Consider the following 15,239-nt stretch of genomic DNA (forward strand, 5'->3'; position numbering starts at 1 on the left):
AGATATCAAAGGCTCCATCTGTTGTCACAATGCTGCCGTGAGAGTTGCGACCCTCTGCTCTGCTATGAATAATCCTACACACACACACACAGACACACTGGTAGTGGTTACCGGACACGGCTGCATGGGCTTCCCTGATATTTCTATGTGTGTAAATACACTCATGCATATATGCAGCGTGAGCTGAGAAAGTCTGCAGTCACTCTCGACAGCTCATTGTGCCGACGGTGCTGATTGAGCCTCGGTATTACAGACCCGGCAGCATTAGCGGCGCCAATTGAATTGCATTTAAATTGCATTTAAATTGCACTCATTTCTATCTTCTATCTAATACTTTGACCTTGCAGGAAACTGTAGCATTGAGAAGACAGATACACAACAACACACATTGGTCATTCTGACTGATAGCTTGCAGGAGAGGATAGTATGACCTCAGAGGCAACAGAAGGAGATAATAGTATTTACTTATCTTGTGTAACAGACAAAATAACTCCACGACCCTCGAAATACAGATATAAGCTTCATAAAAACCAACATGAAGCATCCAAGAAGCAGCAGAATCCAGAGTTCGTTCTCAGGCCTTCACCTCATCGATCATAACACTCGTATTCTTCTCGTCTCAGAACTTCCCTCACCATTTCTATGGCAACATCGTCTCTATTTTTATATCGTATTCAAAATGCTTCTCTTTCCTTGGCTCAAGCTCACCTCAAACTCCAAATCAGCGAGCCTGAGGTGTTCCTCCTCAGCTCAAATCAAGTGAATCCAGTAGGACCTCTTCAGCACTATTGACAACACCTCACTACCAAGAAGTTTAGTATTTCTGGACTCTACTTCGGCAACTTCTTCCTGGAAGTTTTCCCTTCGCAGCATCTGTGGAGCCGAGGCTTTCAGCATCCTTCATTTAAACTCACATAAATATATTGGCTGTAATGGCTTAGAGACATATTGAGTCACACCATGTCAGCTCTGCTCTGCGGAATGATGTCTTTTATGCTCCTGCAATTTCTTATGTTTTTGCTTGCAGCCAATTGCTGCTAGCGTTCTTCGATTTAATGTGACGTGTGATTGGCCAACTACCACAGCTACAACCCATACGGTCTGCGGTGTCGTCTAGGCCGGTGTATTTGACGGGGTTGGCAGTTCCGCATGCTCACCAAAACATTCACCATTATGGTTAGGCTACCACAGTACATACCTGTGGCGTTTGATAGCAATTAATACGGTGGTGGTGGCATTTTACGCAACTAAATGCTTCTGATGGGTATCAGAGGAAGTAGGGAAAAAAGGTATCAAATGAAGTTTTCTATTGGTATCTGTATCACTTAATGGGTACTTACTGTATGTTGGCTATCGTCATTTTTTAAACGATACCAGCACTAATACTTAAGATAACTGTTCTTATAGCTGTATGAAGGACTTCAAAGTGGTAGATTGAGTTCCTTCCGTAAACTAATATGACAATCAAACTCACAACCCATCAACAGCCAATTCTACCCTGAGATATATTACACTGCATGAATTCCAGCATTGTCGCCAGACACAACGCAGCCCATTGGGAATGATGTCACGGCACCAAAGGACCGAGGCAGGAGACCAATGTGTGAAGGGATGAAAGAGGTAGAGGAGCTTTTGATTGAACAGGAACAGAATAGGGGGAGAGGTCAACTACAGGATGAAGAAGCCATGGAAAGTGAAATAAGCAAGAGAACCACCTATTAACCACTTCAGCCCCAAACCGCCTCCAATCGTTTCTTAACCAGACAAAGTCAACCCCTCGGTGAACTCCGCCCACTTGTTCTCCCCCCCTAAAATATCTCCATTGTCACAGCTCATTGACATTCCTCTACCCCGTCCCACCCCCTCCACTACCTCTTCCTCCCACCCACCGTCCCAACAGTGCAAACCGCAGCACCAACAGGTGCTTGCCCCGCAGGCTTCCCAGTACAAACACATTCCGCCCTCTCGTCACTCCCAGCAATGCGCACCCAATCAGGCCGTGCTTTCACCCATGGAGCCATGGCCCCAAAGAGACGACGGGACAGGAGAGGGAGAGCTGAACAGTGTGTGCTGCTGAAGGTGCCAACTAGCTGCAGTCCTACTGAAGGTGTGCGTGTAGCTGAGAGCCAGAAAGGTGTGTCTTTTTAGGACCCATTGAGATTCCAGGTGAGGGCACGGAGGGGTCAAAGGGCCGGTATAGCAGAGAGTGGGGCTTCTGACTGAACATAAAAGTGAAAGATGTCATGACTGTCATGATGGGACAAATAAAGATGAGCACGATCATTCATGCGAGGATGAACGTATTCGTCATCGTATGCAGCTGCCTCTGTCTCACTTTTGCTGGTAAGGACATTTCATGGAATGCTTGCTGCATTTGTGTGGATTTTCCTTCATGTGAATTTGGATGTGAGGCATGTAGCCTTTGCTGGCACTAATATCAACTTCTTTTTAACTGGAAACAAACAGAAATATACTGCTGCTGTGCATTTTGAAGCAAGACGTGCATGAGGAACTGCACAGTGGCAGGGAGAGATGGAGAGAAAGGGGGAGAAAAGAATGAAAATATGTCTCACTGCATTTGACTTTAACTTTTGACCCTATATCGGGCTTGGAGAACTGCCCTGTGCTCGTTGGCTACCTGTCCTCCCATTCCCCTGTCTGTCTGTAAAATCATAATTAGAATCGATTTGGGATGGCTAGTTCTTATCAGATGATGGGCTTCGACTTTGACCTTTCGCCCCCTCAGTGGGAGTGTAAAGGAAAAGCTGCCCTGCACCGGTTGTTGACCTCCACGGGGGTTGTTGTGTATTGTCCCTCTCTGTTCGTGGGGCGATTTTATAACTATTTCCCCAAAGACAAGAGCCAACAGCAACAGAATAGAGAGAAGAAAAACACAGAGGAGAGGGGGGGGGGGGTACCATGGAAGTCCATGTCCTGTCAAAGATGTTTAACTTGATTAGCTGGAAAATCAAAAAAAAAACAAGACCGCCTTATTCCAGAACATTTAATGAATCATATTAGCACACCATTGTTTGTTAATCAGAGTCTATTTCTGTCCCCGATGGAGCCGGTATCCGAGACATGCCTTTGATGCCGTTCCCCTGCTGCATATCAATTACATTAGCTCAGTCACCTTTGCTACCCGTCGTACGCCACCAGCACCTGACCTGCTGACTGCTTCTACTGCGTGTCCTGTCTGTCCTTCTCTGTCTTTTCCACGCGTCGTTTTGTCCCATGTGACAGTCCGTCATCAGTAGGTACTAACACTTTTTTGGAAGCGGATTGCAAAATACCAAATTCTGTTGCTGAGGTTCCTCTGCAAGGTGAACAGATTCACATACTTCACATACTTCATAATTTACATACACATTCTCTTCCACATACCTTCAGTGTTCATTTCCATATCACAAAGTAATATTATATACACTATGCTATTTGCATGACACTATTAGAATCAGTCCACCCATTCTAAGTATACATGAGCATACACAGTATATTTTTAGCAGGCATCATCCCTGTAGGAATTGAACCCCTAACCACTGGAGGCCTGGCCCACTGATCCGCGTGCTCTGGTTGTGCTGCACTTTATCCCATTTTAACAGCGTTGGTCTTTTACCTTCATTTACTCTTGTCATAGCTGTTCTGCTTTAATCCACTTATTCATCAATCAATCAAACTTTATTTGTACAGCAATAATAAGACAATTTGACACGGTAAAGATTTACAATAAAACAATATGAGACACTTGCACACACAAAAAGTAACATTATAGAGATGTAGGATGTGAAATGACAGAGAATTATAAAAAAACTGACAAATACAATATTAACATAAAGACAAGAAAACTGTTTCAGTCCTAAATATATCAGTAAAACCAAACTATAATGTTCTGCTCCACTATTTGGTAGAGCACATTTAGTTTCACTATCTTATGTGTTGAACTGATTCAGCCAACTCTACCACTCAGTTTATGTCACGCAAAAAACATTCCCCTTATTGTTGCTGTGTCTTTAACTAGCGTGCCTTCTCAGTCCTTAGAGGACGGAAACAACAAAAAGTACCTCCAGATATCAGGATTAGTCTCATTTTCAATGATATGTTTTTTTTAACATATCATAGTTTCAGAGGACTTACTAAATAGAATTAATTAACTTCATACAAAACAAAGTCTAAAAAGGGGCAAACTATTTTCTAAATGCATGCTCTAATAAATTGTCCTTTTATGGTAAAGGTAGTAAAGCTAATAGAGTAATTCAAATTGACTAGAGTATTTGCCAATAAATAAAGAAACTTGTGATCATTCATTGTTTATGATACATTTAATGTTATTTCATCATATAGGCCTCATAAATATTATGTTTTACTGTCAATGAACATTGAACGTTTTTAATAGCATATGTTAAATGTTACTCAGTCTGATTTTTCACCATTGCTGAGTTGTTTTCAAAGAAGGTAAATATCTAGAATGAATACATGGGACTAATACTACTTCTGGTCATTTTACTAATTTCATGGCAACAAATTGACATGTTGGTACACCAACATATTACGAGCATAATAACAGTACATGGCTTGTATTTTACTTGTAGTCAAATGTTTTTTTGTACATTTCACATATGAGATGTTATATTTCAATCAAAACAAAGCAAAAATAAGGCTCAGCCTTTCTTCCTTTACTCTTATCAGTTTTTGTTTTTCTATTTCTTTATTGCCTTTCATTTGTTCACTCACCTTCTATTTTACGGGTGGTGGTGGCACTAGATTCATTAGGTATCTCTTTCCTCATCATCATTTCTGTCTCTTTGCGTCGGTCCTCTCATCCAGGAGCCTCAGAAATGGAGAGGAGGCTCCATCAAAAGCTGTTTGAGAACTACAACTTGAAAGTCAGACCAGCTCCTCACTGGGAGGACAAGGTGATGGTTCGAGTGGGGATGACCCTCTCACAGCTCGTCAGCCTGGTAAACACATACACACACACACACACACACACACACACACACACACACACACACACACACACACACTATTGGCCAGATCGCTGCTGGGTGCAATTAGTTTCCATAGAGCAGGATTGAAAGTAACATCACTGTCATATACAACAAGATATGGTGGCATCACTAACATATCTCCTCGTCTCTCTTTCTCTGTCTCTCTCTCTCTCTCTCGCTACAGAACGAGAAGAACGAAGAGATGACAACCAACGTGTTCATGAACCTGGTATGAGGATGAAAACATTCGTCTTCATCACTGAGCCACGCTCTGCCGCTCCAGCTCCTGTCTCCTCTCTCTCTCCGCTGCTCGCTGTCGCTCTGGTCCTCAAATGGACTTGTCACTTTTTATAACCACAAATAATTTCTTGCTTTATCTCTCTTATTCTCGGTCTCGCTCTTTCATTTCTGTCCCTCTCCCTCGCTAATTAGAATTCAGGACTGCTTGGGTGTGTGTGTGTGTGTGTGTGTATGTGACCGCGGTGTGTGAGTGGCTGTCTCGATCAGTGGGATTTAAATTACTTACCAAAGACAAGAGACACTAGGATGTAGATGACGGGGACATCGGGGCACCGTAGTAATGATTTCACCTCTTGTCTGCTCCTCTGTGCCTGTTATTCATTTTGCATGCTCTCTACTCCCTCTCTTCCTTGCTGCCTTTCTTCCGTTCTTCTTTCCTTCCTTCCTAGGCATGGATAGACTACAGGTTGTCATGGAAGCCAGAGGACTATGACAACATTGAAGTTTTGAGGATTCCTCCCAACAAAGTGTGGCGTCCGGACATCTACCTCATAAACAAGTGAGTGTCACACAGTCATCCATGTCATTCATCATGAAGTAACTCACAGAGGGCTTACCAGCAATGCAAACATGCAATAGCAGCGTGTCTCTAGAGATGTCAGTGTCCGTCTGACACTCGGTCACAGTCCAGATTGAAATATTTAAAGGGCCAGTGTGCCGGATTTAGAGGGATCTACTTTAGCAATATCAGGTTTTCACTACACGATTATCGTGTCCTATATAATTCACGTTATAGATAAAATTGCAATATCTATAGAAGACTTTGTTTATTGTGTGTATTGTCTCTTTTTGGGCAATTCAATTACACTTAAAATACGAGTATATGAAAGTGGAGAGAGTCTGGAACCATGCCTGTGTATGAAATGATTTAAGAGGTGCTTGTTATTTACATAATTTTATCATATGTGTATTATTAACATGATATTAATGTTTCATTTTTACATATCACGGTTATAGTCAATAACAGAATTACCGTGACACCCAGAGAACACAATGTGCACTATTATGTCTTCATTAGTGTATAATCACCTGAAGGTAACAGGTGTGTTCTCGTTAGAGTGAGCCCCTCATACCTACAATGGCAGTGGGTGGGACAGAGTCTGCCATTTTGCACCGCCATGTTTCTACAGTAGCCCAGAATGGACAAACCAAACACTGGCTCTCGAGACAGCCTTTCACGAGTAGCAGCTTGAATTTGGCGGCGCTCTTGGAAAGCTTTATTGTTAATTGATGTTCTAACAGCGGGTGATTTGAAACATGGAGGTGGTGACACATCTAACAGACGATCGGCCCAATATGCCCCCGTGTCATTTGCTGTTAACAATGTTAACATGTTTGTGTATGTTCATATCCACATGTATGCCCTGAATAATGTTATCGACAGTGTTCAGAAGTGATTGATTTCACATGACTGACATGTGAAATGTCATGTCACACTAACGTGTCTACAATACGAGCCTTGTCTCTCCCTACAGTAATGACGGTCAGTTCGACGTGGCTCTCTACGTCAACGTCTTGGTTTACAATGATGGGACAGTGAACTGGCTTCCACCAGCTATCTACCGCAGCTCCTGCTCTATAGAGGTAGCCTACTGTCTCTAGTTGTATGGCAAGCTAGGAAGGACAATGTATGGCCCGATTGTACTACTGTTAAATATGCAATAATACCTCAGGTTTAACTTCATCTCATATTTTCATGAAACTTCATCCGGAAGTCCATAAGTGTGAAAATTCCCCTTTCCTAATGTCCACTCCCACAGGTGTCGTACTTCCCATTTGACTGGCAGAACTGCAGCATGGTTTTCCGCTCGTACACCTATGACGCCTCTGAGGTGGAGCTGCAGTACTTTCTGGACGATGAAGGCAAAGAGATTCAGGAGATTGTTATAGACGAGAACGCTTTCACTGGTTGGTGCCTGCATTTGATTTTATCCGGAAGCTATAGCCCTGTTTTTTTTTAAAATGTCTTCATCACCATATTAATGCATGCTCAAAATATTTATAGTAATAATAATAATTCTTAGTATTGTGTCTATTTCTCCACAGAAAACGGAGAATGGGCCATCTGTCACAAACCCTCCAGAAAGAACGTCAAGGAGGACCTGTACGAGGACATCACCTTCTACCTCATCATAGAGAGGAAGCCTCTCTTCTACATCATCAACATCATCGTGCCCTGCATCCTCACCGGCGTGTTGGCTATATTTGTTTTCTACTTGCCTCCTGGAGCAGGTCAGCACATCGGACATGTTCTGATACTGTGACTCCACATCACCACCGAGATGGAATGTAGGAAGGGGCGACTGCCCATTGATACAGTGTCTAATCTCATGTCTAATACAGACTAGGCAGGGCAGCCTTTGCAGGAATGTATTGATATACTACAGATTGAACATTTGAAACATTTTTAAAGACAAAGCCAATTCATCAATTGCCACAGCAAAACGTCTCGTAATCATGTCTTAAAGTTTCCCCTCGTCAACATCAAATAGAAGCCAGCAGAGTAATATTTGCTGCTTCACTGTTCTAATGAATTCTCCCTTTATGTCTGCAGGAGAGAAGATGACTCTCTCCATTTCCGTCCTCATCGCTCTCACTGTTTTCATGCTTCTGCTGGCTGACAGGGTCCCCGAGACTTCCCTTGGCATCCCAATTATTGTCAACTACGTCATGTTCACCATGATCCTGGTCACTTTCTCTGTCATCCTCAGCGTAGTTGTCCTCAATCTGCACCACCGAACGCCCAGCACGCATATCATGCCGACCTGGGTTCGAAAGGTGAGGCTAGGTTTAACAAATTCACTGTGCACCCGTCTTTGAGAAACCTGATGTCTCTGATTTCTTTACCTCAAACGTACAGGTGTTCATTCACTTCCTGCCCAAGTACATCGGCATGGAGAGGCCAAACCCAGAGGAGCCTCTGTTGAAGGAGGAGGAGTCTGGTGATGACTCGCCCATCAGAAGCTTCAATGGCCGGCAGCCTGGAGGAGAGTACTTCTTTCGAAAGATCAACCCTGATCTCGTCATACCCTGGAGGGGCCGGTAGGTCACTCAGCTTAACCATTCGAAGTGTCTCGTTTGATCGAAATGAAAAAAGTACATTGGAAAAGCTGCGAACTGGCAATTTGTTCCGTCGATAAGGTGTTTTCCAATCACTGACTAACTGGGGAAATGTTATTCTGGTCATCTGAGGAAAGAACCAAAAACAAACAGAAGAGAATTTTGCGCGCAACACATAGAATTCTTCCCAAATTGAAACTGTAATAATGGTGTTGTGATTATATCGAACCTCTAAGGCTCCTGAGACCAAGTCTGATTGAAGGCCGTCACACGAACAGAAAGACTACAGCGTGCACAAGGGTGATACGCAGACAGAGATGTAATATAAAATGCATTTTGCTCTGCCTTCGTAAAAGCACTGTAATAAATGTGTCACATTTATTTATCATTTCTTGTGTGCGCAAAGAAAATAAAATCTGTACATAATAAACCACAAAATACTGAGAATGAGCAAAGGCTCCAGAGATGAACCCAGCTCTTGGGTTGAGTTATTGGGAGACGTTAACTGCCACAAAGGTTATCGTGCCTATATTCTTACCTGTCAAGACTGTTAAACACCACAGACCTGAAATAAAACCCATCAGAGTCATTCATCCGGATTCAGCCGCTTTCCACTGCTAAGATGTGCTGATCCTCGTTACACTATCACAAAGCTATTTCTATTAATGCTAATAAAATCCAGCGCCGGGCATGAATCTTCTTTTTAGAGTGCGCCAAAGTGTGAATGTTGTATCCGATGCCAGGTTAGCTATTATAGTAAGGCACACGGTGAGCTAGACTTGGCAGAAATACAGCCATCACCCCAGCAGCTCAGACAATCTGTGAAGACGGTAACAGTACGTGACCTTCCTTCAGCATCACAAATTGAATACAGCCACATGGAAGGTACTCTGACGGATGAGAAAGAAGGTTTAATGATTCAGCTGGATAACACCAGAAAGAAAGTTCATAATTATCGTTTAGAATTATTTATGTTGTTATTAATTTGTTTTGCTGTATTTTTTTCTTTTTAAACAAACCTGTACGCACAAGCGTGACAACAATGTTGGACCGTCATAAGTTGGTTCACCGCTTCTATTATTTGATGGATTGCCCTGACTGAATGATTGTGACTATGCTGTTCTTCTAGCACCACCATGGTGAGGTTGACATTAATGGTTTGGAACGAAATGCTTCAACAATCCAATGGATCATCACCACATTTGGTCCAGCGTGTTTAGTGCCAATAAGCAAATGTTAGCATGCTAACGTGCTAAACATTGCCTGCTAAACATCCGCATGTTTACATTGTCATTGTGAGCATGGTAGCATACTGACATTAGCATTTAGCTCAAAGTGCAGCCGTGCCTAAATGCAGCCCTGCTAGCGAGGTTTTCTTTCTCTTTCTTGAGGCCATTTTTCATGCAATTACCTCTTGTTGCTGTGTTTCTGTTCTGACTGTTTTTCAAGATCGGCTGTTAACTAAGCAGCACGTGCAGGATATCTTTTTTACTATTTTCTGTTCATGGAATTGGAGTTTCTGTAGCTGGTGATCTTTCTTTGTCTGTTCTCAGTTTTCCGCCTTGATATTCTGAACCACAGCCTGGGTGTTTAGATCACCACATAAAGGAACAGTGTACAACATTTAGGGGGATAAATGGGCAGAAATGGAATATAATAGTCATAACTATGTTGTAATCAGTGTACAATCACCTGAACTTTAAGAATCACTAGTTTACGCTTAAAAAACGCCATTTAATTATACATGGAGTATACAAGACGAGTGGGTCATCTTCCACGGGGTCCGCCATGTTGCACTGCCATGTTACTACGGCAGCCCAGAACGGACAAACTGAACACTGGTTTTTACATTATCTGAAGGTAGAGATGTGAACTGAAACCCGGTATCAAACAGGTCTCGGCGTATTGATAAGCCCAGATGTTACTGATGTTTTTATTAGTCCTAGAGCTTCTCCAGCTACGCATACACATACACGAGGCCGTGGTGGAGACAGTCAAGTGAGGATTACTGGAGTTACGGCAACTTCGCTCATTACTGTTTCTGCAATAAAACATTCACGAGTAAAAAGCCAAAACTTTATCAATGCATCTGTTCAACAAGCATGAACATGTAAATGATGGTAAAACCTAATTCAATGGGCTCTGTCCACAGTCTCCTCCACCGCCGCTATGTTTACACAAACACAGCACGCACGCTCGGCTAAACACAACATTTTACCAACAAGCTACAGAAGCTCACTGTCTGTAGTCCAACGGTTTATCTTAGTTTGTTCTTCTCTGCTGGCTGAGACCAAGCAGCCGGGAGAACAGAGGACAGGAGGAATGACTTTTATTAACGTTATTTATTTTATTTAGATTTTAGATTTGTTTCCACTGAGATATTAATGACTTTATATCATGACTCTGCTGTTGTAAACAAATACTGTTGTTGCTTTTTAGACAATATTTAGTTTTATTTAAAATATAAATAAATTCTAATCCTATTCTGAATGTATTAGTTTTTATAGAGTTATATAAATGTTTTTAAAAGCAATTACTTCGTCATGGAAAATAACCAAGTATTGATGAGAGTAGCTCCTTGTAGTAATACAATCCCAAAGATACCGCTCCCTACCTGAAGGCCACCGTAGGGAAAGGAAGGAAAAATAAATCAAGGACAAAGATGTGCAAAAGTATCAACAATAGCTTAAATACATGAGTTTTTGTTGTTGTTTTATTTTTTACTGAAGACTGCTCATATACATGTGCAGTGGTAGACAAGTAAATCCTAGTGAGGTCGACATAGTGCAATAATGCGTTGCTTACCGTGTTGTCCCTCTAACCATGCTGACTTCACTCTGGCTAATCTGCCAGTAGGCTCCAGCCTTGCCACCCAGCGCTGGCATCATAAACGGCTCCACGGTGCTCTGAAGCAGGCCCTTTGCTGGGCATCTCTCATCCCGTTCCAAAGGCATCATATTCAGCCCCAGCTAAGCCCCACACCCGCGTCCACAGTCGCCAGCCACTAAGCCTCTGTTTAGTTTGGACATTAGGGGGTAATCCCGCAGAAAGGAGGTGGAGGGAGCGTGAGCAATAGATAGGGGTAGATGAGTGGAAGGGGAGGCCGGCGATGAGTGATCGGGGCAGAGTCGTTGATTTAGTCATTGTTACTGTGGATGAGATGGTGGTCGGGCAACCATCACTAGTCCGTGTTGTGTACTCTTTACCTTCATTCATCTCTCTTTATCTTGTTATTCTGTCAGAGACCTGGTTAGAAGCCAGGTGATGTCCTTTAAAACACATTTATGAGCATGTTTGTGCGTCTCAATTGGGGCGTATTTAGTTGATATTATGAATTATTCTATTACTCAGTGCACACATGTAAATGTATACACACATATGCAGCAACAGTGCTGTGCATGTGCTGGTGTAAGGGTGTGTGTTTGTGTCGGAGTGAGAGGGGCTCCGTGTATCCGCAGTAATGAAAACAAGCCGTGGAATGTGGGTGGCATGCAGCATGTAGAGCGCCACATAGCTCAGCACTGAGCTGTGGCCACACACACACACACACACACACACACACACACACACACACACACAGCACCATTCCTACGGGAGCTCATCGGTCGCTCACTTTTATTGTGCTGCAGTCCATCTGTTGTCTCGCTGTGACTCTGATAACTTGTCCTGCTTCTTCACTGACGCCTTCCCCTCTCTGCTGACGGAGGTCCTGCGCATTAATAACATCATGCACACCCTGTATACACTACATGCAAGGACTGTAGACGTGCACTGAAGGGCCACTCCGACAGGTGCACCGTGGAGTCTGGCCAGACTCCTTCAGGAGGTGACACACAGAGTTCTATCTGCCTCTAACGTTTTTGTGTCCTTTAAAGCGTCTTGTATATTTTAACCTTGACTTAAAAGAAGGCAATATGTTGTAAAGCCTGCTTTTACTGAAATGTATTTTAAAAATGTAGAAAACTGTATTAGACGGGAACATAGACATGCAAGTGTAACAAATATGATGGATTACTCCGGTTGTAATGTAAAAGACATAAGTACGTAGTATTCAAGAGCTGCAAAACAGCCGAAATCATAGCGACTGGTCCGCTAGTTCTTACTGATCCGGCCACGATGCGAATTAAATGTTTTTAAGTTCAATTTAGTTTTGTTGTGACCAGCGCAGAGTGAAAAAACATGGCTTGCATAAACTTGTAAATCTAATTTGAAAGTACGCAAAAAATGAAGCATGAAACATGTAAAAAGTGGAGATAAAACTTTCTGCTAACACTCAGGGAATGCAAAATGCATCCACGTTTTACAAGAGGTGAGGGGTGAATGGGATGATGGGAAGCACAGGGCAGCAGGATGAAGTGGACTCTGTAAACAATTATCACTCTATTTAAGTGTTTGTTTCAACCTGTGTAACTGTGGTCAGACACCAGTGCCTGTGACCTGACCTGCTGTATAAGAACAGTGTATACTGTTGGGTCAAGGGTGCATGAATAAATAAAGGGTGAGTCTGAAGAATGACCCTTTGAACACAATCTACACACAGGCTACATATATATTCTGTGTTACTCTTTATTTCCACCCGAATTATTAGAAAATATAATTATTTTTATTATTGTTATTGTTATATTTCCACTTTCTGATTTCAAGGATACACAAATGTAGAGGTTCTTTAAATGCCTCGGGTATAATTTCCAAATCATTTATTTACGGTGGAGCAGTTCTGCTCAGAAGCATGAAGGCACTACAAGAATGCTGCCTTGAAGACTCTCACTCCTCGTATGTTTTGCTTTGTGGAGCAGCTGTGTGAGGGGAAGAATGAAGAGGTCAGAGGTCACGGCTTCACATGAATGTTGACCCAGTGTTGTGTCGGTGTCACTCCCTGCGTCAGTGCTGCTGCTGTCACTCAGCGTTCAGAGGAGCTGCATGATCTTGTCGGGACACGTGCTGTCCGCTCAGGAGCGCCGACGCTGACATCTACATCTGTACCGCGTGTCCTCCACCGGACAGCTAATGTCAGCAGGGGGGGTTGTGTCAGCGGAGGTGAACAATGCTGTGCTAGTGACTCCTGACATGCGCAGCATCAATCTGAGCTCAATGAGCATTTGTGAGGGGTGTTCTGTAACTTCTGAGCATTAGTATGACATTCTCAAAGCTCAATTTGCAATTTGTATATTTCTTATATTTTTATTTTTATTTACAGATAATAGTATAAAATACAAAAATACAATAGGATTGATTAAAATAAAAAATTAAAATAATAATAAAATAACGGGATGTAATAAAAGGAGATTTGGTGCAGCGAATGACTCATAGGTTGGCACTTACTAATAAATAATTAAAAGCATAGATGTATTAATTATGAAGTATTGTAATGACGGATGTTGTTAACAGTGATATGTTAAAGCACCAGCACATGGCGTAGGTGTAGAACATTTTTGGGAACTTGGACCGAGGTTTTAAAGACTCATTTCCTCGTTGCCCATCTTTCCACCACTGTCCCACTTGTTTTGTTTCAGGTGCGAGAGCACGGTGCACCTCCAGCGGCTCCCGGACACTGACAGCTACTGTCTGATCCTCCCTCCCAACCTGAAGTCGGCCATCTCTGCCGTGACGTACATGGCCGATCAGCTGAAGAAGCAGGACACGGACGACACGGTGAGAAACGCGCACAAACCCGCCGCGCGCTGTCAGAGCTGCTTGTTGTTCCGTCTGTCTGCAGCTCTCGAGCACAGAGTGTTCCAAACATGCCCCGACAATGTTCATGTGCCATTGCACACATACAGCACATTGCTGACTCAGTGCTTACAGTAAGTGCTTTAGTGTGTGTGTGTGTGTGTGTGTGTTTCTTCCAGATGACAGGGGACTGGCAGTACATCGCCCTCGTGGTGGACCGTCTCTTCCTGTGGTTGTTCGTCATCATCACCACTCTGGGCACCCTGGCCATGTTCTTGGACGCTAGTTTCAACTACACGCCCGACAACCCCTTCCCTTAGAAGACAAAACACAAATACTCAAACTCAGTCGGAGCTTTTGTTTGATCCATTGTTTGCTCGTCACTTCTCTCTTATTGGTGATTTCTGAGATCACCGGATTTGACTTTCCATAACACACCTATTCCATATTTCTGTGGTGAGCGTATGAAATGTTCTGTAAGGTCATATTTGCATAAAGTAGAACCATATACACACAACCTATAACAGAATCCATGTGTAGATTTATAGAAGGTAAATGTGGTGACACTCATTGGTTTTGCATTATTTTTTTTGTCTAAATCATGTATTCAACACATTGTGATACTTGTTTTTGTTTCAGTCTGAAAGCTTGAAATACATTTGTTCTCGTAAGTGACGGTGTTTGTGCCTTCTGTGCTTTGTGGAACATTGTCCTCTGCATGAACAGTGGTTACACTCAGTGGTTGTTATGTTGGGCTGTGGGCAGTAGAGGGCGGTAACATATTCATTCAAAAGAGGAGAACAGTGCTGTTGAAAGGGCTGACAAAGGTAGATATTTCTACCTATACTATATGCAGAGACAGCAATAAGTATTTGGTCAGATGATCGTAAACACCTTGAAGTCTACAATGTTCTTGTATCTTTGGGTCAATATAGCACAGACTAATCCTGGCTTAATTTTACCCAGTGTCCAAAGGTAGAGTCATCTATCAAAGTCAAGTTTGCTGCCCAAACAGCACACATCTCCATGATAGGATGGGGTGAACATCAGATGTTTTTCATCAGATTCAACAGCAGCAGAGAAATCCACAGCATGCTCCTACGATTACAAAGGAAGAGTAAAGAAGTGCAGTTGTGTTGTGTCCCTGCTCATATTGGTGTTAAAGACGATGAACAAGCAAATGCATTGGCAGAGAAGGCTGTGAAAGTATATGACAACAAA

General features: G+C 42.7%; 1 protein-coding gene across 1 annotated transcript; it reads left to right on the forward strand.

The window, feature by feature from the left end:
• Positions 1-2,243: 2,243 nt before the first annotated feature.
• Positions 2,244-14,338, forward strand: chrnb1l (cholinergic receptor, nicotinic, beta 1 (muscle) like). Its single transcript, XM_076086827.1, has 11 exons — positions 2,244-2,343; positions 4,825-4,958; positions 5,173-5,217; positions 5,678-5,787; positions 6,764-6,872; positions 7,049-7,196; positions 7,335-7,520; positions 7,843-8,066; positions 8,149-8,330; positions 13,862-14,000; positions 14,198-14,338. The coding sequence occupies exons 1-11, from the start codon at positions 2,244-2,246 to the stop codon at positions 14,336-14,338; spliced, it is 1,518 nt and encodes a 505-aa protein (XP_075942942.1).
• The last annotated feature ends 901 nt before the right edge of the window (positions 14,339-15,239 follow it).

This window comes from Anarhichas minor, unplaced genomic scaffold (assembly GCF_050575085.1).
Source record: "Anarhichas minor isolate MPS153535 unplaced genomic scaffold, ASM5057508v1 ptg000009l, whole genome shotgun sequence".
NCBI classification, from domain to species: Eukaryota; Metazoa; Chordata; class Actinopteri; order Perciformes; family Anarhichadidae; genus Anarhichas; species Anarhichas minor.

Excerpts from the sequence above, each read along its gene's own strand:
- chrnb1l (XM_076086827.1), top strand. The coding sequence starts at position 2,244 with ATGACTGTCATGATGGGACAAATAAAGATGAGCACGATCATTCATGCG. Across the intron at positions 5,788-6,763 it reads GACATCTACCTCATAAACAA|TAATGACGGTCAGTTCGACG; the intron begins GTGAGTGTCACA and ends CTCTCCCTACAG. Across the intron at positions 6,873-7,048 it reads GCAGCTCCTGCTCTATAGAG|GTGTCGTACTTCCCATTTGA; the intron begins GTAGCCTACTGT and ends CCACTCCCACAG.